This window comes from Zalophus californianus, chromosome 15, assembly GCF_009762305.2.
Source record: "Zalophus californianus isolate mZalCal1 chromosome 15, mZalCal1.pri.v2, whole genome shotgun sequence".
NCBI lineage: Eukaryota > Metazoa > Chordata > Mammalia > Carnivora > Otariidae > Zalophus > Zalophus californianus.
In genome coordinates this window covers 59,445,105-59,473,102 of record NC_045609.1, presented here as the reverse complement: position 1 = coordinate 59,473,102, position 27,998 = coordinate 59,445,105, and the positions used below count along the sequence as shown (strand labels likewise).

Genomic DNA, 27,998 nt, shown 5'->3' with positions numbered 1-27,998 from the left:
ATTATGATTAGGCTGCCATAAACATTCTCATGTGCAAGTCTTTGTTCTCTTGGCTAGGTACCCAGAGTGGAATTGTTGGGTTGTATGGTAAATTTATAGTTAACTTTGGGAGGAGGGGCTTACTTCATTATTTTTATTTCTTTTTTTTTAAAGCAGCTTAATTGAGATATAATTTGTATACCAAAAAATTCACCTGCTTTATGTATACAATTCAATGAATCTGTAAATTAGTATATTTACAGAGTTGTACAATCTAATTTTAGAACAATTCTAGCACCTTAAAAAGAAAACTTCTGCCCACTTAGAGTCACTATATTTCTACTCCCAGCCCTAGGCAACCTCTTTTTTACTTTGTGTCTCTATACATTTGCCTCTTATAAACATTTTATATGAGTTGGATCATGTAATATGTGGCTATTTGTATCTGACTTCTTTCACTGAGCATAATACTTTTAAGGTTCATCCATGTTACACAATATATCAGTATGCCACTCCTTTTTATTGTCAAATGATATTTCATTCTATGGCTATGCCATATTTTGTTTCTCCATTCACCAGTTAATGGACATTTGGATGTTTCCACTTTGTCTATTTTGAATAATATTGCTACGAACATTCATGTACAGGTTTTTGTGTGGATGTATATTTTCATTTCTCTTGGGTAGATACGTGGGGTGAAATTACTGGGTCATGTAGTAAGTATATATTTAACCTTTTAGGAAACTGCAAAAAGCTGTTTTCCCTAGTGGCTGCAATGTTTATTTTCCCAGTGGAGGGTTCCAGTTTCTCCCTATTCTCACCAACACTTGTTATTGTGACTTTTTGATTGTAGCCTTTCTAGTGGATATGAAGTGATGTCTCATTGTCGTTTTATGTTGTATTTCCTTTTGACCAATAATGGTGACCATCTTTAAATGTGCTTATTAGCTATTCATATATCTACTTTGGTGAAATGTCTATTCAAATCTTTTGCCCATTTTTGAAATGGGTTGCTTGTTTTATTATTGTGTTGTAAGAGTTCTTGATGTGTCCTTGATATATTATCAGATTTATGAACTGCAATTGTTTTCTCCCTGCCGGTGGCTTATCTTTTCATTTTCTCAATGGTATATGTTGAAATATGTTTGAGGGGGAAAAGGGACAAGACTCTGAGTTGTGCTTCAGAGTCTGGCAGCTGTGTGTGGGATTGATTGAGATGGACAGAGAATTCTCATTAATACATCTCCTTAAATTGTAATATAGGGAATAAGCACAGGCCAAGTTTCTCAAAATTCTCTGGGAATCAAAGGGTTATAAGCAACTATTTATTGAAGCTTGTTTACAGTCTAGTTAATCAGTAAGCCAGAATCAGTGAAACTACCCATTCTGGGGGAGTACAAAAACCTTTCAAAAGGTTTCCCTGGATGAGGAGAAGCCGAGTGATGGGGGAGGAGAGATGAGTGGCTGCTCCAGAGCTACATAAATAATTTCCAGCTCTGAACGGGTTCCTTGCCAGACTGGTGTTTACTGGCGGGAAACTAGGAAGAGCTGGTTCTTCGCTGTTGGATTTTGACAGTTGTTGGGAGAGGTGGAGCCCATTTTAGTAGGTCTCTTTGAAAAAGCCCAGCAAGATGTCAGGCCTGCTCTCAGTCTCCTTCCATCTTCTCCTTCTCTTCAAGTTGGTTGCCCCGGTGACCTTCCGCCACCACCGCTATGACGAGCTTGTGCGGACGCTGTACAAGGTGCACAACGAATGCCCCTACATCACGCGGGTTTACAGCATTGGGCGCAGTGTGAAGGGGAGACACCTCTACGTGCTGGAATTCAGCGACTACCCTGGGATCCACGAGCCCTGTAAGCCCTGAGCAGTTGTTGGAGTGGATGGGGCAGGATCCTTCCCTTACAAATCCAGTAATTGGGGTGGTTTCTGAGGAAGTCCATGGACCCCTCTATCTATAAAATATCACCTCTTCCTCCAGCTGTGCTAAGTCTTTCCCTACTTAGCCCTCAAATTGCCCCTGCTTTTGGGGAGCTGCAGCCCCAATTCAGGCTCTAGTCTGTTCTTCTTTTTGAGGTTCTGTTTGCTCAAGGCCTTCATGGTAAAAGGTGAGTCTTCTTCCCTCCTCCCACCCCATCCTCCTGCCTTCCCTCCCATAACTCTTCTTTCTTCTGTGTATTTTGCTCTCTTTATTCAGTGCTTCAGGAGACACAAGCAAAAACAATTAGCTCTTCTCGTTCTGCCAGGAAACCTCAAAGGGTTTAGGGATATCTCTTTGGGGAATGACCGCGTGATAGTGTATGGGATCCTGGAGAGAGCTTGAGGTCTTGGGTATTAGTTTTATTCATTGGATTACTTTTTGTTAGTTTGTTTCTATTATAAAAGTAATCTGTGTTTAGATTGAAATAAAAATTAGATAAAGAAACAAGAACAAAACTTACGCATAATCCCACCACTCACAGATGATCATTGTTAAACATAGTGATTCATATCCTTCCAGACTTTTTTGTATGCATGTTTAACAACCCCACTACACACACTTTTTTATAAAAATGGAATCATACTAGAACTGCTTTTCTCATCTCATCATCTTTTATAAATAGTATCTGTGTCCATAGATGTACATCTACAACATATTTTTGGGCTGCATAATATTCCATTGCATGGTTGTAGGTAACTCTTCATTGATTTATAGACATTTAAGTTATTTCTTATTTCTCACTTCTTCACTTACAGCAATTGTGACATCCAAATTATATCAGTTCCTCCTTCACCTTGTCAGCTTCAGATCTCTCTCTTCCTTTCCACTTCCACATCCCCCACACTAGCCAAACACCATCACAACCTGCCTGAAACATTGCACTAGGCTCCTGACTCTCGTAACTCCTACCTGCCACCACTCTCTAACCCTTCCATTTAGCACAGAGTTGCCAGAATACTTTTCCCAAATACTGATATAATCCTCTCACTGCCCTTCTTAAAATCCTTCAGTGACAACCTCACACCCAGTGGATCCTGACCCCTGACAGCTTCAGAATGTTACATGGCCAGTGGGGAGGGCAAGGATGGGGCGGCGCCGGCTTAAGGAAATCTATGCCATTAAATGAGGATAAGGACTTTGCTTTGAAGCCACACTTGCATTGAGAGCACCATGCTTTTGGGGGGGTGTGTTCATTGTGGATACTTGTGGGTGCTAGTGGACAATATGGGTTAGGCCGTCACTCCCATGCCCCCTTCCACTGCCTAGCATTCAAGGCCTCCTTGAGGCTTTCTCATCCTGCTCTAGTCCTCACTAATCTCTCTCTTCTCTGATGCCCTATACTTCAGTTGTTCATCCATTCACACATTCATTACTCATTCCGCAAATATTACCGATGATGCCGCTATCTGCAAGCACTTTTGTAGACTCTGAATATACAACAAACAGAGAATAAAACAAAGACCCCTCCCTCAGGGGCCTTAATTCTATCAGTGTAAGACTGGCAACAAGTGGGTAACTAAATGAATATATATTGAATCAGATGGAAAAACATACTATAGAGAAAAATAACCTTGAAAAGAGAGAGAATGCCAATGCCGGGGAGGGGGTTGTTGCTGTTTAGGAAAAGCTTCTCCTTTGAGGTGATGTGAGGGAGCATGCTGTACTATCATTGGGGAGGAAAATGTTTGCAGACAGAGGGAAGAGCAGGAGTGTGCTTGGCGTGTGTGAGGAACAGCAGGGAAGCTCCCATAGCTCCAGCAGGGTGAACAGCAGGAAAGCAAGGTCAGAGCGGTATGGCTGGGAATAGGGCTACTGGACAGGAGATCATGTGGTGCCTTATAAACCTTTGTAAAGATTTTGGCTTTTAGAGTAAAGTGAGAAGCTGCTGGAGGGTTTTAAGCAGAAGAATGACATGATCTGACTTAGGATTTTTAAAAGACCACTCAGAATAGCGATACATTTGTAAAAGACCACTCGGAATGGGGGTCAGCAAACTGTAGCCTGAGGGACAGCCCCCTGTTTAGGTAAATAAAGTTTCACTGAAACACAGCCATGCCCATTTTCTTGTTTTTAAGTAAACTCTACACCAACGTGGGGCTTGGTCTCGTGGCCCCAAGATCAAGAATCGCATGCCCTACTGACTGAGCCAGCCAGGGACCCCTGCCCATTTGTTTTTGTATTGACTATGTCTGCTGTTGCTGGAAGAGTCCAGTAGCTAGACAGAGACAATATACCCCACAATCCCAGAGTATTTACAATCTGGCTCTGCACAGAAAAAGCTTCCTGACCAGTGACTTAGGAGAATAGACTTTATAGGTGGGGCAGGTGCAAGGGGTTTGAGAAGGAGATTTCCTGTAATAAACCAGGTGTGAGCATATGGGGCTTGAACCAAAATGATAGCAGGGGTTGTTATGAGAAGTGGTTTTATTCCGGATAAATGGAAAGTGGGAACAAAGAATTTTATATGAAGCACCTTTAAGTACAAGACATTATGCTGGGTTCTGTAGGGCAGTGGTTCCCAGACTTTTGGATTTCACCTAAGATTTTTTTTTTTTTAAGAAGGTTGATTGGATCAGGGATCCTTTTTTTTTTTTAAGATTTTATTTATCCGAGAGAGAGATCACGAGTAGGGGGGAAGGGTAGAGGGAGAAGCAGACTCCCCACGGAGCAGGGAGCCTGATTCGGGACTTGATCCCAGGACTCTGGGATCATGACCTGAGTTGAAGGCAGATGCTTAACCGACTGTACCATCCAAGCACCCCTGGAATTCACCTAAGTTTAAAAAAAATTGTTTTAATAAATAAGAGAGATTGGAAGGGACCAACATAGATTTTCCAGGTTTTATTTTGCTGAAAAAGGATGTTGAAGAATACTACCTGCCATCTGCTATCACCATCCTTTCCTAAAAGAAGGGATATTTTAATGCCAAGAAAAATAAGAAAGACATAATCTAAGATTAAAGAAATACCTTAATATTTAAAAATACACATTATAGAAAATTCACTACACAATCCTTGTGGGTTATAAACATTCCTTTGGGAAAGACTGCTGTAGGCATACTAAGATAAATACAGTGGATTGTATCCTAAGGGAAATGAAAATGTGCATACATTGCGGAGGCCAGGGCTAGTAAAGGAAACAGGAGATGTGCAAAATTAGGTAAAACTCAGAGTAGAAAATGTTAAGTAGTAAAGGGAAGTTCAATAACAAGTTCACTCCCAGCAGGGGGAACCCAAGATGCCTTCTCTGAGTGAGTGACATTTGAACTGATCCTAGAAAGACAGTGAGGAGGATTTGGAAATGTGGAGATGAAGAGGTCCAGAATCAGAAAAGTCACCAAAGCAGGAGAGTGTGGGGTGGAGGAGAAATCAAGTGGCAAGAGCTGTTCTCCTTTTTAAAAGGAGGCAAGCATGATTTTCTTTAAGTAGTTCTAGAGGCTCTTTTCATGCCCTCAATTCTTCCTTCAATTGAACAGTTAGCATAGCCAAAGAGAAGGCATAGGTACACTCCTTCCTCCTCTGTGCCTCAAGACATGGCATTCTCAGATGTATTTTAGTTGTCTTGGTACCAGGAAAATTAAGTTTTCAACCGGGATGATTGGGAACTGTTATGCCATAACCTAGACTTTATACAAGCAGGTCTTGGGAAAACACCATCTTTACCCTGAAAAGATTTGTTTCTGAGAAGTACCAAGCTACTATAGATGCCACCTGGGCTTAGGGCCCCCATCTTATTAATTAACTAGGTGACCTACAACAAGTTACTCAGCTGCTTCCGTTCCTCCCTCTCCTGAGGCTAATCATGCCTTCTTCACAGGTTTTCTGTGAAGATTAGAAGTATTGAACACAGTAGGGTTTCGAGGGCATGGGTTTCTGTAGCATTTATCATTGCAATCTGTCCAAAAGGGCCTCAGGAATCACTGGAAAAGACCCAGCAGAAGCATAAGATTTTCATTTATTCGTTGCGGGGAAAAAAGGAAAAGGTCCTTCTGCACGGTGAGGAATCCTTGGCACTTGCAAGCTTTCCCCATCTCTCTTCCTGCATCTTCTTCTCGCGCTTGCAGTGGAGCCGGAAGTCAAGTACGTGGGAAACATGCACGGCAACGAGGTGCTGGGCCGCGAGTTGCTGCTGCAGTTGGCCGAGTTCCTGTGCGAGGAGTTCCGGAACGGGAACCAGCGCATCGTGCGGCTGGTGGAGAGCACGCGCGTGCACATCCTGCCGTCCATGAACCCCGATGGCTACGAGGTGGCCGCCACCCAGGTACCGAGCCCCGGGGCGGGGCCCTGCGCACAGTCCTCCCGGTCCCGCTGCCAGTGCCCCCGTGTCATCGAGAGAAGGCCGGTGGGTCTACGACACAGTGTGGAGACCCGGGTTCAGCCCTGTGGCAACCTAGGCGGTGAACGTGGGCTCCTTCCGAGCTTCGTTCTCTCAACGCCTTTCCCCGCGGACCTCCCGGTTTTATTGTGCGGATCAGTGAGGCAGGGTCTGTGACAGTGCTTCCTAAACTGGAAAATATTAAACAGGTCTGAAGGGCTCTTGCAAAACCTCCTAACCTCGAGTTTTAGATTCAAACCCTACATACTCTTCTCCCTCCCACATTACACTTCCATTTGCATTTGGGGGGAATAGAACTAGCTTGTCCCAGAATTGTGCTGTCGGGGGCTAATTCTAGATTCTTCATGCTATGGATTATATTTCTTTTTTTTTATTGAGGTATAATTGACATACAATATTATATTACTTTTTGGTGTACAACATAGTGATTGGACATTTGTGTATTTTGCTAGGTGAATACTATATTTCTGCGCAGCTTTTTCTTCTACTAGTATAGTACTCAGCCTTTAAATTATTCTAGAATTACATTGTGCAGGGGTCTATGGGCTTTTACTTTATCTCCTGACATAAATTCAAAATGTCAGTGTGCCTAACTTTACATCAATGATTTTTTTTGTGTGTGTGGCTGTGCATCAGAATCATAGGTGAAGATTTTTTGAAATACATATTCCTAGCTGCCCTCCCCCCCATCTACTGAATTAGAATTTTTCCAGGGTGAAGCCAGGCATCTGCCTTACACAATGGATATGTTCCTTTAAAAGCTGTGTCTAAACCTGGTTTATTTGGGATTTTGGACGAAGGGGTGGGGGGTTGTAAATTAAAGAGGCTTTTTTTCCAATTCAAAAATATGTCTATTTGAGGTGGTCTTGCAATTTTTTTTTTCATTTTTAAGACTAGATTTCACTACTTTACTTTTTAAAAAATTTTTATTGTGGTAAGAACAGCCAAGATGAGATCTACCCTCTTAACAAAACTTTAAGCGTACAAGACAGTATTGACTATAGGTACAATGTTGTCTCCAGAATTTAGCTGTCCTGCTCAACCAAAACTTTATGTACCTTCATTAGTAACTCCCCAGTTCCCCCTCCTCCCAGCCCCTGGCAACCACCCTCCACTCCCTGATTCCATGAATCTGACCACTCTGTCTCATACAAGTGGAACCATACAGCATCTGTCCTTTCGGCCCATCCCATTTTAAAACCTACTTGAGGATAGGGCTGGGGGGGCGGGTAAGTAGAGTCAGGGAGGGGAATGGAGCCATGAAACATAAATTTGCTCCTTGCAATCTCACAACTTCCTGCCAACACAATTCAACAAATGAGAAAAGAAAGCTTTGTTCCCCCCCGCTGGAAAATCAGAAAGGTGCATTAACATCTCAAGACTTGAGTTTCCAAAGTAGCAGGGATATTTGAAAGAGATGTCGGGGGAGACCTCCAGCCTGGCTGCTCTCCTTCTATTGGCCCTTTCCAATATTGCAGTGGGGAAACTGGAGAATTATCAGACTTGCCCACATCTTTTGGGGAATGAGGTGGGGTGGCAGAAAGTGGGGAAAACCCCTGCCAGCCCCCTAAATCCTAGAGCCATCTCTGGGGAGCCAGTCACCTTTGCTCACCTGCTGTGTACTTGTTCAGAGAGAGCAGATCTTGAACCTGAGCCCAGGAGAGGCCCCATCGGGTTCTCAAACTTGCAGAGCTACCTGCCATACCCAGAGGAAACCTGTCTGCATGGCTACACAGGGGAGACCTGCCTAGTCACCAAACTTTAAAGCTACCTGTAGATAAAACAGAATAATCTCCCCTTTCCCTATCCCACCAAAGATTTCCAAATCTTAATCCCTAGAACCTGTGCATATGTTACATTACATGGTGAGGGAGAATTAAAGTTGCAGACGTAATTAAGGTTGCTAATCATCTGACCTTAAAATATCCTGGATTATTTGGATGGGTCCAGTGTAGTCACAGGGGTCCTTCAAATGTGGAAGAGGAAAACAGAAGGTCACAGCCAGAGAGATTTGAAGATGTCGTGCTGTTGGTCTCAAAGAGGAAAGGGACATGAGCCAAGGAATGTGGGTGGCCTCTAGAAGCTGGGAAAAGCCGGAAACAGATTCCCTTAGAAACCTCGGAAGGAGCACAGCCCTCCCGACACATTGACTTTAATCTTGTGAAACCCATTTCAGTCTTCTGACCTCCAAAACTGTAATAAGCTTGTGTTTTTTAAGCCACTATGTAACGTATGTGGTAATTTGTTACAGAAGGAGTAGGGAATGAATGAATATACCACCCACTCTGCTTATGGGAACTTTCTGTTAAGGAAGCTCATCACCTGCCAGCCTAATGACCTGGTGTGAGTGGTAAATCAACTGAGAAGTAAATTAATGTAGCTATTAATATGGACAGTTAGGAGTTACATTGATATGAATGCACAAGTAGTGAAAAACTCCTGGAAATGTAATGAAAATCATTATCTCATGGAAGTGAAAAATCAAACTCCCAATTGAAAAATTACATAAATATTTCCCCCTGAACAAAATTAATGTAGGGAACTTAAGGTAACTTAAAGAAATATGTTCTCAATGAGATATAAGAATAAAATATGGGCAGAATGCCATGAAAAATAGAGAAATCTAAGAACAATAAGGATTTTTAAAAAAAATATGAAAGTGGTATTACATCTGTGAGTTTTTAGCTGCCCAACGTCCATCCATTCACCCCACTTCCAGGAACGGCCACCAATTTGGGCTCTACTGTCAGTCCACAGGGGTCCAGTGGACACTGTTCCCCTTCTTCAATGCCATACAAAACATTAAATGGAATTTCAATTTTGTAAGGGCCTTTGAACATATCTCTATTTTACTACTTGATATATCTTAATCATTTACATATATATCTATCTCCCTGTATATATTATGAGTTTCTAGAAGGCTGGCATAATGTTTCATTATCTCTTTTCCTAGTGTCTTTCAGAGGGCTTTGAGTAGAGATGCACTTAAGTGAATATTGATTGGCTAAAAGGATGAATGAATGAGTGAATACATGACCAAATAAATGATACAATTTGAAGTGTGAGCAGAGAAATTAAGCGATCCAGGAAGTTGATACTGCTAAGAAGAAAAATAAACAAGGATCCTAAGTTTAAAAAATAAAGGGGTTGGGGGTGATTTCCATGGTGCAGCTGCTTTGGAAACAGTTTAGCAGTTTCTGAAAAAGTTAAATATAGACTTAAATTATAACCCAGCCATTCTACTAGTACGTATCTACCCAAGAGAAGTGAAAACATACATCCATACAAAGACTTGTACGGGAATGCTCATAACAACATTTTCACAATAGCCAAAAAGTGGAAATAATCCAAATGTCCATGTGCAGGGTTGAGTAGTACCTCCCCCTCCCAAATTCATGTCTACCTGGAACCTCTGGCTGTGCCCTTATTAGGAAATGGAGTCTTTACATATGCAGTCAAGTTAAGGTGAAATCCTACTGGATTGGGGTGATTAACTCATACATGACTGGTGTCTTTATAAGAAGAAAAAAATCTGTACAGAGACAGACACACACGGGGGAGGCCTGTGAAGATGGGAGTAGAAACTGGAGCGGTGCATCTACAGCCAAGGAATGCCAAGGATGGCCACCAGCCGCCAGAGGCTGGAAGAGACAAAGAAGGAGCTCCCCTAGAGCTTTTGGAGCATATGACCCTGCTGACATACTGATTCCAGACTTCCAGCCTCCAGAACTGTGAGAGAATACATTTCTGTTGTGATAAGCCACCTAGTTTATGTAATTTGTTACAGCTTACAGCAGCCCTAGGATCTAGGGCTGTATAATAATCTATTAATTGGTGAATAGATGAAGTATAGGAAATCCGTAGAATGGAATATTAATCAGCCATAAAAAGGAATGAAGTACTGTTACATGCTACAACATGGAGAAACCTCAAAAATATTATGCCCAGTGATAAAAGCCAAACACGTAATGTGTGATCCCTCTACTGACATGGCCAAAATAGGCAAATCTATGGAGAGAGAAAGTGATGTCCCAGGGCTGGACTAAAAATGAGGAATGACTGGATGGGCATAAGGTTTCCTTTCAGGGTGTTAGAAATCTTCATAAGTTAGATTGTGCTGGGGGTGCCTGGGTGGCTCAGTTGTTAAGCATCTGCCTTCGGCTCAGGTCATGATCCCAGGGTCCTGGGATCGAGCCCCGCATCGGGCTCCCTGCTCAGCGGGAAGCCTCCTTCTCCCTCTCCCACTCGCCCTGCTTGTCAAATAAATAAATAAAATATTAAAAAAAAAAGTTAGATTGTGCTGATGCTCACACGACTCTGTCAGCAGGGACTAATAATTCATTGAGTTGTACACTTAAAATGGTGTGTAAATCATACCTTTTATGGTATGTAAATTATATCTCAATAAAGCTATATTTTAAAAAAGTAGGGGATCCCATTATCCTGAAACACCCTACTCTTGTTAGAGCTTCTCCTGGGATCTCTACCATCAGCATGTGGTCTACAGGGAAACTTAAACCATGCAACTGGGACTTTGGATAGATTAAAGAAGAAAATGCTACGTCAGTTGATAGATTAAGCTAATGCCCCAAAATACTATGCCACATAGTATTCTTCAACTATAGGATTCAGCCTGAAACCTTCCTTTTTCATTTCTTCATTTTCTCACTAGGGTGCAGACAGCTCTGGGTATCTGGTTGGCAGGAACAATGCAAATGGAGTGGACCTGAACCGCAACTTCCCTGATCTCAACACCTACATCTACTACAATGAGAAACACGGAGGCCCCAACCACCACTTGCCCCTTCCAGACAACTGGAAAAGTCAGGTAGGAGAGGAAATTTGCATGTAGAAGCAGGTAAATCAGCATCTGTAATTTCTAGCAATCTTCACATCAATTAAGCATCAATTCGGTGTTAATCTGCCCAGAGCAGTAGGAACAGTATCTTCCACTCTTTGTATCCATTCTCTGCCCCCAGCAACCCCAGCAGAGGGCCCCCCACGGAGCACATGCTGTTTGATGTTAGTGGCCATGGTCGTGAAGGGAAAGCGCTATCCTACAGCTGCACGGTACTTTACAGTTGTACAAAATTATTCCTTAGCATTTCAGTTGATCGTTGTAACACTGTGGGGTGAATGCATGGAGCAGTCATCCATCCCGGTTTTATAGCTCATGCAGCTAATAATTGATGGACTCAGGATTAAACCCCAGGTCTTCTGACTCCTAAGCCAATGTTCTTTCTACTGCACTATACTGTGGACAGAGGACTCTAGCATTCTATAGAGAAATCTCTCTTACATGTGATGCACTGTGTGCTCACCAACAATTAGCTATAGAAGGAGATTCAGGGAGCTCTGAGCTCTCCAACCATGCTACCCCTCTTCAAACCAATCTCTCTCTCTCTCCCTTTTTTTAAGACTTTATTTATTTATTTATTTATTTATTTATTTTTTTTTTTTTTAAAGATTTTATTTACTTATTTGACAGAGAAAGAGAGAGACACAGCGAGAGAGGGAACACAAGCAGGGCGAGTGGGAGAGGGAGAAGCAGGCTTCCCACGGAGCAGGAAGCCGGATGCGGGGCTTGATCCCACGACCCTGAGATCATGACCTGAGCTGAAGGCAGATGCTTAATGACTGAGCCACCCAGGTGCCCCCCAAGACTTTATTTTTTTTCATCCAACAAGAAGCCACAACTTTATGAATGATAGAAACAGTACAAATTTCAAACCAAGCTACAGTTATTCTTTTGAAACACCAAAAAACCAGGTCCTCCATTTTCCAATGGTTACATTGTTTATTATGTAATAGCATTACTGCTGTTCTTCAGGCTTGGACTACCTCTGCTCCTGACACATTTGCTCATGATGTGACCAATTCTATGTCCTTAACCTCTACACCTGTTTGATCAACCTCTTCCTCTTCACTCTCCTCGTGTACAATCGGAGTCTGTGTGTTTTCTTGAATGTTTGACGGCTTCACCTTGAACTTTGAATTTCTTAGCAGCTGCTAGTTGCACCTGCTGAGATAAGTCCTCGGTAATAGACTTTATTTTTTATAGAGCAGTTTTAGATTCACAGCAAAATTGAGGGGGAAGTACAGAGTTCCCAGCTTCCCATGATCAACCTCCCCCACCAGAGTGGTAATTTGTTACAATTGAAGAACTACACTGACTCATCATCATCACCCAAGTCCCTAGTTTACATTAGTGCTCACTCTTCATGTTGTACATTCTATGGGTTTTGACCGATGGATCATGGCATCTGTCCACTGCTATAGTCTCATACACAATGGTTTCACTGCCTTAAATGCTCTCCTTTTAGCTATTTTGTATATTGGGATTCCACATGCGATTTTTGAAAAAGAGTCCATCTACTTAATTTTTTAAACCATTGGGCAAAAGACCAAAATTTCCCCATCTCTACTTCTCATATCCAGGAGGCTGCTCTTTGTTGTATTCGTACATGCCATCTTCTCGGGCCACTGGCTGACAGACTCATTTGAATGGCCATTTGGCACCTCTGGCTACAGCTTCACCGCCAGGCCCTCATCTCTCCATAGGTGGAACCCGAGACCCAGGCTGTGATCCAGTGGATCCGCTCCTTCAACTTCGTTCTTTCGGCCAATCTCCATGGAGGGGCAGTGGTGGCCAATTACCCGTTTGACAAATCCCTTGAGCATCGGGTCCGAGGGTTCCGCCGCACTGCCAATACCCCCACGCCCGATGACAAGCTTTTCCAGAAGGTATGCAGCATGGCAACTCGTCTGGCCAGAGGCACTTGGGGCTCAGGAAAGTATCTAGGGGGGGTCTGATGTGCAAGGTTATGGTGATATGGCTACGTTTATGAAAAAATAGATCATGTGCATGAAAAAATATTTACATAATAGTTCAAAACAGCAGGAGAATAAAAAACCGGATTAATTATTTTATAGTTAATATATTATTAGTATGATTAATATAATTGACATTAATTATTAACTCATTGATGAATGAATTCTGTAGAGAATAACACCAGTTATTGCTTTGCAAAGCAAATATATTTTTTCTTCCAGGAATCTCATTTTTCCCACTGTTATGAAGTAGTAATGAAAGAGAATTATAGAGATTCCACATATATTCCTCTCCCTCCAACACACCTCTCACCCCCAATACAGTAGTCCCCCCTTTATCCTTGGGGGATACATTCCAAGACCCCCCAGTGGCTGTGTGAAACTGCAAATGGTACTGAGCCCTATATATAATTTTTTCCTATACATACCAATGATAAAATTTAATTTATTAATTAGGCATGGTAAGAGATTAGCAATAATAACTAATAATAAAATAGAGCAATTATAACAATATACTATAATAAAAGTTACGTGAATGTGGCCTTTCTCTCAAAATATCTTCTGTAGGTGCACCTGGGTGGCTCAGTCAGTTAAGCAGCCAACTTTTGGTTTCGGCTCAGGTCATGATCTCAGGGTCCTGGGATCAAGCACCGCGTTGGGTTCTGTGCTCAGCAGCTAGTCTGAAGATTCTGTCCCTCCCTCTCCCTCTGCCCCTCCCCCTGTTTGTGGGAGTGCTCACTCTCTCGCTCTCTCTCAAATAAATAAACAAATCTTTAAAAAATAAATCTTACTGTACTGCACTCACCCTTCTTGTGATGATGCAAGATGATAAAATGCCTACATGGTGAGCTGAATGACATAGGCATTGTGACCTAGCATTAGGCTACTACTGACCTTCTGACATATTGTCAGGAGGATCATCAGCTTCCCGACTGCAGTTGTCTACGAGTAACCGAAACCACAGAAAGCAAAACCACGGGGGAGGGGGGACTACTGTAATTCTCTTCATGGCCAAGGCTTATCTTACTTGCTCCTTCTTTTCTTTCATAAAACTCAGCTAGAAAATGGTACACCTAGAAAGGAGTTTATATACCATCTAGTGTCACTGCTCACTTTGCACTTGAAGAAGCTTATCCCCAAGATAGTGGAAAACTCAGAATACAGCTCTTCTAACTCTAGTCCGCCACATGCAGGCACACACACACACACACACACACACACACACACACACACACACACATGCACATCTTCCTATGCCTGCTGGTATTTTCTTTCACTAAAGTAAGTAATCAGTTGTTTCTACATAGTGGGGTTTTGTAGTGTCACCCTACTTCTGAGTATGAGCATTGCTGTATGAGTTGGGAATACTCAGGTCATTTTCCACCTGCTATACCTACAGCTGGCCAAGGTCTACTCGTATGCACATGGATGGATGCACCAAGGTTGGAACTGTGGGGATTACTTCCCAGATGGCATCACTAATGGGGCTTCCTGGTATTCTCTCAGCAAGGGTAAGACGAGTCCTGGGTGCAACAGTGCTGCAAGCTGAAGTGGAATAGGGCTCATTTCTCTTTCTAAATTATCATTTTTTCTCAGGAAACAACAGGAATACCATAGAATTTTACATTCAAGTAGAGATCTGAGAAATGGAGAAGTCTTAACTTGGCATTCAATGTCATTTTGTGATTCTTTAAAACGAAGGTAGAGACAGCTTGTGGTCCTTTAAAACTGGTGGTTTACACAGTAGATCAGGGCATAGGAGGAATATAATGAAGTCAAGTGGTTGAGAGTGTGGCTGTAAGAGTACATTGGGTTGAAACCCGGCTTGCCCATTTACCAGTTCATTACTTACCCTCTCTGTGCTTCGATTTCTCACCTGTACTTTAACAATACTTGCTGGGCGCCTGGGTGGCTCAGTCGGTTAAGCATCTGACTCTTGATTTTGGTTCAGGTCATGATCTCAGGGTCATGAGATTGAGCCCCACATTGAGCTGCATGCTGGGTGTGCAGCCTGCTTAAGATTTTCTCTTTCCCTCTCCCTCTGCCCTTCCCCGCCATGCTGTCTCTCAGAAAAAGAAGAAAGAAAGAAAGAAAGAAAGAAAGAAAGAAAGAAAGAAAGAAAGAAAGAAAGAAAGAAGAAAGAGAAAGAAAGAAAGAAAGAAAGAAAGAAAGAAAGAAAGAAAGAAAAAGAAAGACAAGAAAGAAAAGAAAGAAAAAGAAAGAATAATACTTGAATTGTAATTTTGATGTGAATATTAAGCAAAACAATGTGCGGAAAGCATTTGGAAATGCCTGGCTTGCTTATAAATGTTAGGGTCTTTTTTTTTTTCTTTAAGATTTATCTATTTGTTAGAGAGAGAGAGAGAGAGAGAGCACAAGGAAGGGGGGGAGGGAGAGATGGAGAGGGAGAGAGAGAATCTCAAGTGAACTCCTCACTGAGCACAGAGCCCGACCTGGGGCTTGATCTCACAACCCTGAGATCATGACCTGAGCTGAAATCAAGAGTCAGATGCTTGACTGAGCCACCCAGGTGTCCTAAATGTTAGGGTCTTTTTTTTTTTTTTAAGATTTGTTTATTTATTCATTTGAGAGAGAGAGTACAAAAGCTAGAGCCCAAGCAGGGGAGAAGGTCCAAGGGAGAAGGAGAAGCAGATTCCCCACTGAGCAGGGAGCCCAATGTGGGGCTCGATCCCAGGACCCTGGGCTTCATGACCTGAGCCGAAGGCAGAAGCTTAACCAACTGAGCCCCCCAGTCGTCCCTATTACGTGTCTTTTCTAAGTAGCATGGAGCTATGCCTTACCTAGCAACAGATGACCAAAGGAGCTGGCCTGGACACCCACATTCCTCTGCTGTGTGCTCTCTGTACCCTGCCTGCCCATCTCCAGCATTTGCCATGGACATTGGCTATTGGATGGCATAGCAGAAACCTCCAGCAAGAGGCTTCTCTCTCTATTCCTTGGGCCTTCCCCAACACCAAGGGTTAAGATAGAACCTCTGTTTATGAACCTTCAGTAGATAGGGAACAAAAAGATAGGGAAGAGGCTGAAGCAGGAAGCCAGATTCTTTTAGGCATCATGTTTTAGCAGCTATCCATACTTTCAAATCTGACCTGGACAGAGCCCAGGTAACAGAAAGCTCACTGGTTAAAAGCTGAGCTGATAGCTGGGATAGCTGGTTCTGTGGAAAGTAGAGAGGAGGAAGGTTAGGGAGTCACCAAGTACCGGGAGATGATAGACTTCTTGTGGCTAAAAACTTGCTTGAACACAAGGTGAGAAGATTTTGTTGAACTTTATTATTATTATTTTTTTTAGTTTGCATTAGGAAACCAATAGGTCACCCCCCCCCAATTTAAAATATGAAATGTACTTTTTCAAATTGTACTTGTTTCTCCCTCCCCTTTCCCATCATCCGGGAAAGCATGGTCCATGCTTCCAGTGAAAATCATTGCCCTAAAATAAGCTGATACAATTCCAAGATTATTTAGCTCATTACAATGATTGGTCCCACAGTGTGATCTCTGGACCAGCATCATTAGCATCACCTGGGAACTTGTAGACTGCAAATTGGGAGGGGGGCTCACCCTATACTTACTGAAACCCTAGTTAAGGCCCAGCAACCTGTATTTGGCTGGAGGGCACAGCCTTCTCGATTATTCTGATGCAGAGAGTGATCCAGTGAAAGAGGCGCAGTTCTCCAACTTTCCCCATTCTCTCTATAACAGCCACTTATGCTCATCAGCTTAGAGCAGGTGAAGTTGAGTAGATGAATAGTTTTTAACCCAAATACCCTTGTGATATAAACACCACTCTAATAAATCAGGAGCATATTAAAAAATTATTGATTCAGTTGGAGAATACAGAAGATAGACGAGCATTCCACTGAAGAAAAATATAGCTGCCTTCTGCTTTTTCAGGGGCCTGTTTTTCTGGATTAACCGTTCTCAGGTTAGTGCTGTGTTCTCAGATAGGAGGAGGGACGTGAAAGCAAGATATTCATCTTATCTCTAACCTTCAAGGTCTGAAGAGTATCATCACCCAAAGAGAACATCCGTCCCCTTGGAGGCAGTACATGTGCAGAGTCTAATATCAAGGCACCTAGTGGTGCCCAGACTTTGGAAATGCCAAGGGTCAAGAAGTGAATTTAAGGGATGAAATGGGGAGGAGGAGAGGATGGGGGTGACAAAATGGGCATTTATGAAGAGAGAAAACTGGGAAGTTAGGGAAAGGTTTTATGGAGGAGATAAATGGAGACTGAGAGGATAGAAGGTCATGGGGGGCACGGAGAAATCATGGTTTTGGAGAGTTGAGCGGGAGCATTGGTGGGGTCCTGGTTATACAGATCTGCCGCTGCCCTCTTCCCCTTAGGAATGCAAGACTTTAACTATCTCCATACCAACTGTTTTGAGATCACGCTGGAACTGAGTTGTGACAAGTTTCCTCGCCAAGAGGAATTACAGCGTGAGTGGCTGGGTAATCGGGAAGCCCTCGTCCAATTCTTGGAACAGGTAAAATCCCATTCTTGAACTTTCCTGGTTACAGAAAGAGAAGTGTTTTCCGATGGTAGCAAGGGTTTTTGTGAGGCTCAGTTCTGACTTTTACTTTGACTCCATACCATACATCTGGGCTTCTTCTACCCATCAGATTTAGTCATTCAACATCATTGAGCACAGTTATCTGTCAGAAATGGTACCGTATGCTGGGGGTTATGGGCAAACAAACATCCCTGCCCATATAAAGCTTGTATTCTAGGGAGGAGAGACAGACACTAAACAAAATAATAAAGTGAATTTTATAACATGTTAAATGCAAAATCCGATGTAGAAGACCTTACAGAGAAAAATGACATTTAAACAGACTTAAAGGACATGAGGGAGAGAATCATACAGCTTTCTAGGAGAACAGGGACTCCTTGATGAGGACACCACAGGAAATGCAAGGCCTGCAACAAGCAGTCATTAGGGAAATGCAAATCAAATACACACTCATTAGGATGGCTTCTATAAAAGCATTACCATAAAAGACAGACAGTAGCAAGCATTGGCAAGGACGTGGAGAATTAGAACCCTTGTGTATTATTGCTGGGAATGTGAAATGATGCAGCCATCATGAAAACCGGTATGTGGTTCCTCAAAAATTAAACACAGAATAGCCTATCTGATCCAGCAATCCCACTCCTGGGTATAGATCCAAAAGAACTGAAAGCAGGATCTCAAAGGGATACTTGTACACCGATGCTAATAGCAGCATTATTCACAGTAGCTGAAAGGTAACCATGGCCCAAGTTGCAACCCAAGTGTCCACTGATGGATGAGTGGATAAATGAAATGTGGTTTGGACATACAGTGGAATATTCTTCAGCCTTAAAAAAAGGGGGGGGATTCCAAGATATGCTGCAACATGGATGAACTCTGAGGACAGTATGCAAAGAAAAATAACCCAGTCATAAAAGACAAATGTTGTATAATTTTACTTACATGAGTAGTCAAATCCATAGAGACAGAGAGTAGACTTATGTCATGATTTGCCTTAGATTTTCATAGGATCACTTTGAGCATGCTGTTGAGAAGAGATTGTCGAGGAACAGGAGGACGGAGAGGCCAGCTAATTAAGGGGCTGTTACCATAATCTCTGCAAAGATCACATGTAAAAACATGTGAGAAAGGGCTTTGAGGACTCCCAAACACTGAACACATGTCTTATGGTCATAACCGTGCACTGTAAACTCTCCCGCAGGTACACCAGGGCATCAAGGGAATGGTGCGTGATGAGAATTATAATAACCTTGTGGAGGCTATCATTTCTGTTAGTGGGATTAACCATGATGTCACTTCAGGTAGGTGGCCATGCTTAGTGGGGTGAGAAGGAAGCCTTCACGTCCTCGCCTTTTTTCAGCGTGATCAGGAGGCCAGTTTGTAAGCCAGCGAGGCTAGCAGAGGTGTCAAAGACATTGGGGGTGGGGACAGGAGGAAGGAAGGATGATAGACGTAGGGCCAGTCAACTCAGAGGCCAGGGCTAGGGAGATGTGACTTCTCTCTCGGCATTCAGGAGTCACTGCCTCATACAACTTAGGGGTGTTTTTCTGGGTTTGAGGCAGTGGTAGCTCACATACTGCTGTGAAATGGGGTCGAAAAGAAAAGGACTATAGAACTGACGTTTAGTCTTGTCCCTGACCCAGGCATTTCACTATACCTCCATCCAGGGAAAAGTTAGCAAGATGCATTCTATAGGCTTGTTGCAGGGCAAGAGTGATGGCAGGGGCAGATCTTGGAACCAACCTGGAACCTCCTAGAATGGTACAGAATATCTCATATGGCACAGATGTTGCAAACTGCCCCAGCCAAATTTGATCATGCACAACTCTTAGGTTTTTCTTTTTTCTTTTTCTTTCTTTCTTTCTTTTTTTTTTTCTTGATGTTTGTTTTGGTTTTAATGTACAGCAGTAGCTACCAGCGGTCAGGGGTGGGTAGAATTTGCCTACCTCCCACAGCCTCTATACGAACAAGGCTCAGCCACATTTTACAACACCAATGTCTAATACCATGCAGGCATCTTACAGTTCAGAATTCCAGTCTGGTTAAACTGGATGAAATCTCAGAGATAACTAATATTACTGGAGATGGACCCCAACACATCTTACATGAAAGGCTCATTCAAGGCAAAAGCAGCAACATTCTAAAGGCAGAATTCTATAGCCTCATAGTCAAGCATCAGGCAGCCAGAATCCTCTGTGCCGGTGGCTGGACCAAAGACCATTTAGGCATCAAACCTCGGGCATCCCTCAGAACTTCAGGGCTTGCTAGATTTTCATACTGTATTCATGCACAGACAGGGAATGTCTCTGAAACATTCTAGCCAGTCAATATATATATATATATTTTAAAGATTTTATTTATTTATTTGGCAGAGAGATACAGAGAGAGAGCAAGTAGGCAGAGAGGCAGGCAGAGGGAGAGGGAGAAGCAGGCTTCCCGCCGAGCAGGGAGCCTGATGCAGGGCTCGATCCCAGGACCCTGGGATTATGCCAGTCAATATATATTGAATACCACTAATTCCACCAATAAGAACCCACTTCCAACACTCATTATGCTAAATTAACAAATTACTCATTTCACCACCAAAAAAGCTTATTGCTAACATTCATTATGCTACTTAGAAAAGCATCTAGTGCCAATTACAGAGAAAGATAGCTGGAGCCCGGGGTGCCTGGGTGGTTCAGTTGGTTGGGCGACTGCTTTTGGCTCAGGTCATGATCCTGGAGTCCCGGGATCGAGTACCGCATCGGGCTCCCTGCTCGGTAGGGAGTCTGCTTCTCCCTCTGACCCTCTTCCCTCTCGTGCTTTCTATCTCTCATTCTCTCTCTCTCAAATAAATAAAAATAAAAATCTTAAAAAAAAAAAAAGATAGCTGAAGCCCTTATAATAGCTGTACCTGGAACTGGGCCTTTCTGATATAATGCTACCTAACCATTCCTGGGTGTAAGTCCCCAGTTAAGAAAATGACAGCCCCTGGGGTATAGCTTACACTATCCAACATATGCATAATAACTTACTGCTTTTGCTAAAGTATTTTAAAAGGAATTACATTTAATAGGGGGCAGAGAAGAGACTTCTTTAGTATTTATAGTCTGTCCCATTCTTTTTTTTTAAAAGATTTTTATTTATTTATTTGACAGAGAGAGACAGAGCGAGAGGGGGAACACAAGCAGGGGGAATGGAAGAGGGAGAAGCAGGCTTCCCGCTGAGCAGGGAGCCCGATGCGGGGCTCGATCCCAGGACCCTGGGACCATGACCTGAGCCGAAGGCAGACGCTTAACGACTGAGCCACCCAGGCGCCCCAGTCTGTCCCATTCTTAATTGCATTTATTATTTCAATTATTCATTGCTTAAAAGAAATTTCAAAGGCATGGTCACAACTGATTCTAAAGAGATACAAAGTCATTAGCCAAAATGCTGTATCCCTGCCATAGAAAAATAGGCTTTCTTTTCAATTTTATTTTCCCCTTTAGAAGGTGATGGAAGAAATATTAAAAATAGAATTCTCAAAATCAGAGCTTTAGTGATCATTTAGTCCAGCCCTCCCACTTAAGAGAAGATTACACACATAGAGTACCACTGACAGCTGGCCTTCTAACCCTGGGCCGTCATGTCCATTATGTCCATCAGTGCAGGTTGTGCACTGCACAACTGTGTGGCTTTACCAGGGACATTCATTCATTCTCTGCTTCAGTGCTCACAGTTACATAAAGCAGTCCATTTCTTTTTTGATAACTGTCACAGTAGTTTTGCTTCTGTCTAGCAAAATTTTCCTCTTACAAATTAAACTCATAGTTCTCATTCTTATTTTTTTAGGTAGATGTCATTCCTTCACAGTGGCTTTTCAAACATTGAAACAGAAGTCTCATGTAGTTTCTTTACCATACAAAACATTCATGTATCTTTCAACCTTTCTCCAAGTGACCCTTTCCTGGACATCAGTTTGTTTTAAAATACATGGTATAGAATTAAATGCAATACTCTCAGTACAGAAACTTCTACTCGCCATGAGCTGAGACACCCATGCTCTTTATTACATAAAATAGCCTAAGATAGTTTTAGATCTTAACCAATTTCATCATGCTATTTTAAAAAATCAAGCTTCTGGTCAGCTAAAACCTTCAGATCACTTTTCATATCAAGGCTCCAAATGGCAAATTTCTTTTTTTTTAAAGATTTTATTTATTTATTTGAGAGAGAGAGAGAGCACATGAGAGGGGGGAGGGTCAGAGGGAGAAGCAGACCCCCTGCTGAGCAGGGAGCCCTATGTGGGACTCGATCCCGGGACTCCAGGATCATGACCTGAGCCGAAGGCAGTCGCTTAACCAACTGAGCCACCCAGGTGCCCCAAATGGCAAATTTCTAATCAGCAGACTGAGTTATGTTCTTGTAACTTTTAGGTGACCATGGCGATTACTTCCGGCTGCTGCTTCCAGGTACCTACACTGTCACTGCTACAGCACCTGGGTTCGACCCAGAGACAGTGACTGTGACCGTGGGTCCTGGGGAACCAAAACTGGTGAGTTAGGCTGACCTTCACAGAGCACTGTAAAGATCACCTACAACCTATTGCATGGTTCTAGTCTCTGCTGAGCTTCCTTCTTTCACTAAAAAAAAAAAAAAAAAATCATTGCTCTCGTATGCTTATTTTTCTCCTGTAATTCTGTTATATCCTTCCCATTTCCTTTTGGCTTTTTCTCTTTCTTCTGTTAACACAGCACAATGATGAAGAGCACTATCTTCTAAATCTGGCTCATTTGTCCACAGACCTTGGACAAATTACCTAATCAGTCTTCCTTAGTTTCTTCCTCTGTAAATTGGTGATAACAGCACCTCCTTTATAAGAGCATATAAAGCATTTAGTACAGTGACCTATATATCGAAAGTGCTCAACAAATGCTAGTTTGTAAGTCCCAGAGACCTTGCCCAGATACACAGATGCCCTTGGGTGTCATGCTTCTGCGCCGTCAGCTGGGACTACCACCAGATGGCGCTCTGCCCCCTACTGGTGCCCTCTGTGCCATCCGGTCTTGCTGGCCACTGACCTCGGCAGAAGAGCCTGTGGCTCTCCAGGATTCAACTCTCCACAGCTGTCTCTTACAGGTACAGCGAGAAGGAAGGAACTTTTTTGATTTACCAGTTGGACCTTTTCAGCTTTGGTCATCTTAGATTAGGATCTCAGAGCTAAAAAAGCTCAGAGGTCATGGACACTAAACTTCAGATTTCTCAAAATAGGGAAAAGGTAATGAGACAGTCCTATTTAATGAGCACCTATACACCTTGTTTCCCACAAGTCCGCTCTTCCCTAGAGCCTCCTCACTCTGTCCAGTTCCTTCTCTATACAACCCTAGAGATTAGCTGACCTGCTCGCCCCTTTCCCTGTTAACTCTGTGCAGTCAAGGAGCTTGTTTTTTTCAAATACGGTTACAGATACCATTTACTGAATGGTTACTATGTATGAGACACGATAGGAGAGCTTTCCAGAACGATCTCATTTAACCTTAACAACAACTCTGTCAGGGACATCTAAGTATTCCCACTGATGGCCAAGGAAACTCAGAGAAGGTAAGAAGTATGTGCAGCGTCACAAGTGGAGCCGCCATTGCAACCTCTCTTGGGCCTTCAGGGCGGCTTCTTAGCCAGCATGTTACAGGGCCTCATGCTAAGCTTACAACCTGTGTTCATAACCCCTTATTTTAACACAGGGATCCGAATAAAGAGTTCTTTACATCCTCTGAAAAGTCCTCTGGAATGTCTAGATAGTTCCCCCTTGACCCTCTCCTCCCTCTATTCCTAGCTCCTGCACATTATAAACCACATCTACTTACAGATGCAGGAAGCAAAGACTAACTCTGCCATGGCAGCCTGTTATCTGGTCCCAGTTTCCCAACCAACTTTCTCTCCCCCCACCCCTTTTTCTTAATTTAAAATCAATTTAATTAACATATAGTGTATTATTAGTTTCAGGGGTAGGTAGAATTTAGTAATTCCTCCGTTGCATAAACACCCAATGTTTATTACATCCCGTGCCCTCCTTAATGCCCATTACCCAATTACCCCATCCCTCCAGCCCCCTCCCCTCCAGCAATCTTCAATTTGTTTCCTATAGTTAAGAGCCTTATGGTTTGTCTCCCTCTCTGATTTCGTCTTATTTTTCCTTCCCTTCTCCTATGTTCATCTGTTTTGTTTTTTAAATTCCACATTTGAGTGAAATAATATGATATTTGTCTTTCTCTGATTGACTTATTTTGCTTAGCATAATACCCTCTAGTTCCATCCATGTCATTGCAAATGGCAAGAGTTCATTCTTTCTGATGGCTGCATAATATTCCATTGTATATATATGCCACATCTTCTTTATCCATTCATCTGTCGATGGGCATCTGGGCTCTTTCCATAGTTTGGCTATTGTGGACATTGCTGCTATAAATATTGGGGTGCACGTGCCCCTTCGGATCACTATGTTAGTATCCTTTGGATAATTACCCAGTAGTGCAATTGCTGGGTCATAGGGTAGCTCTATTTTCAAATTTTGAGGAGCCTCCATACTGTTTTCCAGAGTGGTTGCACCAGCTTGCATTCCCACCAACAGTGTAGGAGGGTTCCCCTTTCTCCACATCCCCGCCAACATCTGTCGTTCCCTGACTTGTTAATTTCAGCCATTCTGACTCGTGTGAGGTGGTATCTCATTGTGGTTTTGATTTGGATTTCCCTGATGCTGAGTGATGTAGGGCATATTTTCATGTATCTCTTGGCCATCTGGATGTCTTCTTTGCAGAAATGTCTGTTCATGTCTTCTGCTCATTTCTTCACCGAATTAGTTGTTCTTTAGATGTTGAGTTTGATAAGTTCTTTATAGATTTTAGATACTAGCCCTTTGTATGATAAGACATTTGCGAATATCTTCTCCCATCCCTTTTTCTCGTTCTACCCTAAAATCCAGCAATTCATCGGCAGCCACGTGCATGAGCCCTGCCTTAAAAGTGCTCTTCAGTGTCAGATTCGAGCAACAGCATACCCGCTGAAGTTATGGACTCTACTGCAAAAGATTTCACTTCCTTTGTCGTATAGGCTTTAAATAAATTAACATAACCTATCATTATGTCAAATATAACAGAAAGAAAAAAATTGTCTTTTGGATATAATTCCCAGAGAGAAAAACAGCTAAGAATCCATTTATTGATCACAGTAGAACCTATCTCTCTTTTCATTTTAAAGCAGAGATCCATCTGGCTTGGGGGAAGGAAAAAAGGAAAGAAAGATTATTTACTAGAGGGTTTTCATGTTACAGTTAAGACTCTGTCAGATATTTCCCAGAGTCATCCAGTGTCCTCTTTGCTTTTCTCCACATCTGGCCAGACATCACGCTCCTTTCCTTCTCCTCTGTCCTTCCTTCATTTTGTTGCCTTTTCTCTCTCTCTCTCTTTCCTAGATCTCTGAATCACTATATATACGAAATGGTAATGATATAGTACAGTTAGCTCTGGTTTCCTCTACTTTGGGGAACTAGCAGAAAAGCTGGCTGTGGATTTTTGTGGAAGAGGCAGAAAATAACCCCTCGGGGAGCTCTCTTTTCTGTTGTTCAACTCTCAGCTGGCTTCAGCAGCTCAAACTGTTCCAAGGGCCTGAAAGCCAAGGATCCCTCGGGGGAGTGTGGTTAGAACACTGTGCCACTCCCTCTAGCTAGGATGGTTCCACAGCCAGCGAATCCTACACTTGTCAATCAGAAGCATCTTTACAGCTGCATGCCATGGCCAGAGGGCAAGTTTCAGTGTATTGCTGGGAAGGATGCATTCCTTGCATGTGGAAATTTGGAATTTAAGAATCCATGTAATAATCTGTATCATCTCTACTATCTATAATTTCAAGCAATTATGGCAGCAAGTTTCGATCTGAAGGTCTGAGGTATTCGTTGGCATGTCTGAGCACAGCACCTGTGATTCACACATTAGTATAAAGGGGATTATTAGGGCCCCATCCATCATAGCTCCTGTCCTAAGCGACACTGTTAGTGAAATTGTTGTTTGAGGTATAGATGTAGTTTTCTTCTAATACTTATAAAATAAATGTATATTTAGTTCATCCAGGTATATCCTATGTATCACCAGCGATTATGTACCACTTCTTGGGACTATTAGCCAAGCGTGACACCACCAGGGCTACTGTAATAATGTTCCTTAGTGCCCTGCCCTTGGGACCTGGAACTGTGGTGAAACCAGGTCCAAACAGGTCTTCCCCAATTTCAGTTCCAGGAAATAGAAAACTGACTCCTCTACTCTCCTAGCTGCTTCTTTTTTTCTTCCAGGTTAACTTCCTTCTCAAGAGAAGCGTCCCTCAAGCAACCCCAACGAGGAGAGTTCCCAACTCAGGACATGGAGACAGAGTCTTACCAAAGCAAGTGTAGCCCCGGGTCAGCTAGGAAGGAGGAGATGGAGATGACGCAGCCCCAGAGAGTCCCTGCCTGAGATCCGCAGTGCTGGGGCCACATGTTAGAAAGGCTTGTTCCCGCTTTCCCATCAGATGAAGCTATCTTTCTATTTTATTATCTGGGACATATTTAAATATAAACATATTCAGAATAATTCAGAATGGTCTCTGTTCCCGGAGTTAGAGCCCCTGATGTGGCACTGCATCCATTCAGCAGTATTCAGTGAGATTTTCCGATTCTGGGGGTATGGTTTGGATCCAGAAGGCTCCACGTCAGTCCACACTGCATCTGGAGACCAGTCCCGGCTGGTTGGCCACTCTACCTCCAGAGTCTAGCCCCAAGCCTGCAGCATAGCAGGCACGCAAGGGAGATTTCTGAATGAATGGCTGAAAGACTGAGCTGATTCATCATTGATGTTGTTCCCATAGAGAGGCCAGGTGACCAAGTCTTCTGAAATCCCAGAGGACTATTTCAACAACAGCCAATAGTTTCTTAATAAGACAAGGATTTCACACACGAATACCTAGATACTGCTTCTCGTTTTCATACATGGTCATTTTACACAACATGCATCTTTCAAAACATTTTCTGGGTGAAGTGTAATGTAGATGCTGCTATGGAATGACTGTCCTGTCCCTGTGCCGGGCGGCCCTGCACTGCCCACCTCGCTGAGTTCACCAAGACCCACCTGTACTACACGTGTTACTGAGGGAGGAGATGTTAGTAAAGATTTTGAGGAGATGTGTAGTCACGAGCACACAAGTTCACAAACCCTCATCGGGTGTGTTGGGGTTCCAGAGTCCCCTGTCCTTGGGGCTTGGTGAGGGTTCTTTCCCAGGCACCTGTTTCAGAGCCCAGCCTCAGGGAGGCAGGGCAGGCTCCAGTTTCCTCCACTTGTTCCACATCCCACTCTGTCAACCTCCCCCACCCCGGCCTCTGACTACCTACCTACCTACCTACCTACCTACCTACCTAACGTTGAGTAATTTTGCTCCTTTCAAGAAGTATCCCCACACCCATCAGAAGACAAAAGGTGCTTAACTCTGACAACCCACCCTCTTCAGGAGGCCAGTCAAGACTACAATTAACAGGATTTATTTTGCTGTGACTTTATCAGTCTCTCAATCTGTGGTCAAAAGGAAAACAGAAGAAAATGTATCTTTTCCCATTTAAAAAGGGAATTTTCTCCTCAGGTCATTAATGTTTTCTCTGCATTTTTCCTTTCTTCCCAATTTAAATCCCATATTCCTTGGTCCTCTTTTTGTTTTTAGAAAGCAGCAGCTTCTTGAGAGGGCTCAGTGGAATTTTATGCCTGAGGTTGCCATATGTTACTCGGGTTTCCCAGATTGTCTGAATATCGCTTGCTTTGTTTTCAGGTTCCCCGGTACATAGTTACTTAGCAGAGCTGATACTCACAAAGTATAGTCATGGTTTTTCCCTGACACAGCCACATACTTTCATGCATCCTTTCATCATTCATTCACTCGTTCATTCATTCATTCGTTTGTTCAGGGGACATGTATGAGTACTTGCTCAATGCAGAGAATACAAAAAATGTAAGATATAGCTCATGACGTTCGGCAGCTACAATCTAGTTGGGAAGACAATACATTACACTGCGTTGTGATGATTGCTGATTCAGTAAACTCTAGGGTGGGGAGCCTGTGGGAAGGTCCCTGCTATGGTCTTGGGACAATCAGGCAGGAAAGGCATCCCAGAGCTAGTGAAGTCTATGGTGAGATGTAATAAGGTCAGGTAAAGAGGCATTGACCAGGTGGAAAGAAATGGGAAGCAAGTGAGGGGGCAGGGTGAGGGACTGAGTGAGGAGCTGAAAGCCGAAAGCCCAGGCCAGTGGGGTGGGGAGGGACAGATCATGAAGGACTTTGAACCATATCACAGTTTGGACTTTATCCT

At 43.0% G+C, this 27,998-nt stretch overlaps 1 protein-coding gene across 4 annotated transcripts; it reads left to right on the top strand.

Annotated features, from left to right (window-relative positions):
* Positions 1–1,400: 1,400 nt before the first annotated feature.
* Positions 1,401–26,757, top strand: CPN1 (carboxypeptidase N subunit 1). Of its 4 annotated transcripts, XM_027597218.1 has the most exons (9): positions 1,401–1,833; positions 6,022–6,218; positions 10,966–11,121; positions 12,855–13,037; positions 14,524–14,635; positions 17,490–17,629; positions 18,858–18,957; positions 22,057–22,175; positions 25,962–26,684. In XM_027597218.1, the coding sequence occupies exons 1-9, from the start codon at positions 1,611–1,613 to the stop codon at positions 26,058–26,060; spliced, it is 1,329 nt and encodes a 442-aa protein (XP_027453019.1). In that variant the 5' UTR covers positions 1,401–1,610; the 3' UTR covers positions 26,061–26,684. The 4 variants fall into 4 exon arrangements, with proteins under 4 accessions (XP_027453019.1, XP_027453021.1, XP_027453020.1 ...); XM_027597220.2 differs by lacking the exon at positions 18,858–18,957 and having other exon boundaries at positions 25,962–26,754; XM_027597219.1 differs by lacking the exon at positions 12,855–13,037 and having other exon boundaries at positions 25,962–26,691.
* Positions 26,758–27,998: the final 1,241 nt, after the last annotated feature.

What these genes read in the sequence shown, in the direction of transcription:
- CPN1 (XM_027597218.1), top strand. Translation starts at nt 1,611, where the DNA reads ATGTCAGGCCTGCTCTCAGTCTCCTTCCATCTTCTCCTTCTCTTCAAG. An exon ending in CCCTGGGATCCACGAGCCCT is followed by an intron (nt 1,834 to 6,021) that starts GTAAGCCCTGAG and finishes TCGCGCTTGCAG; the next exon opens with TGGAGCCGGAAGTCAAGTAC. An exon ending in GTCCTGGGGAACCAAAACTG is followed by an intron (nt 22,176 to 25,961) that starts GTGAGTTAGGCT and finishes TTTTTCTTCCAG; the next exon opens with GTTAACTTCCTTCTCAAGAG.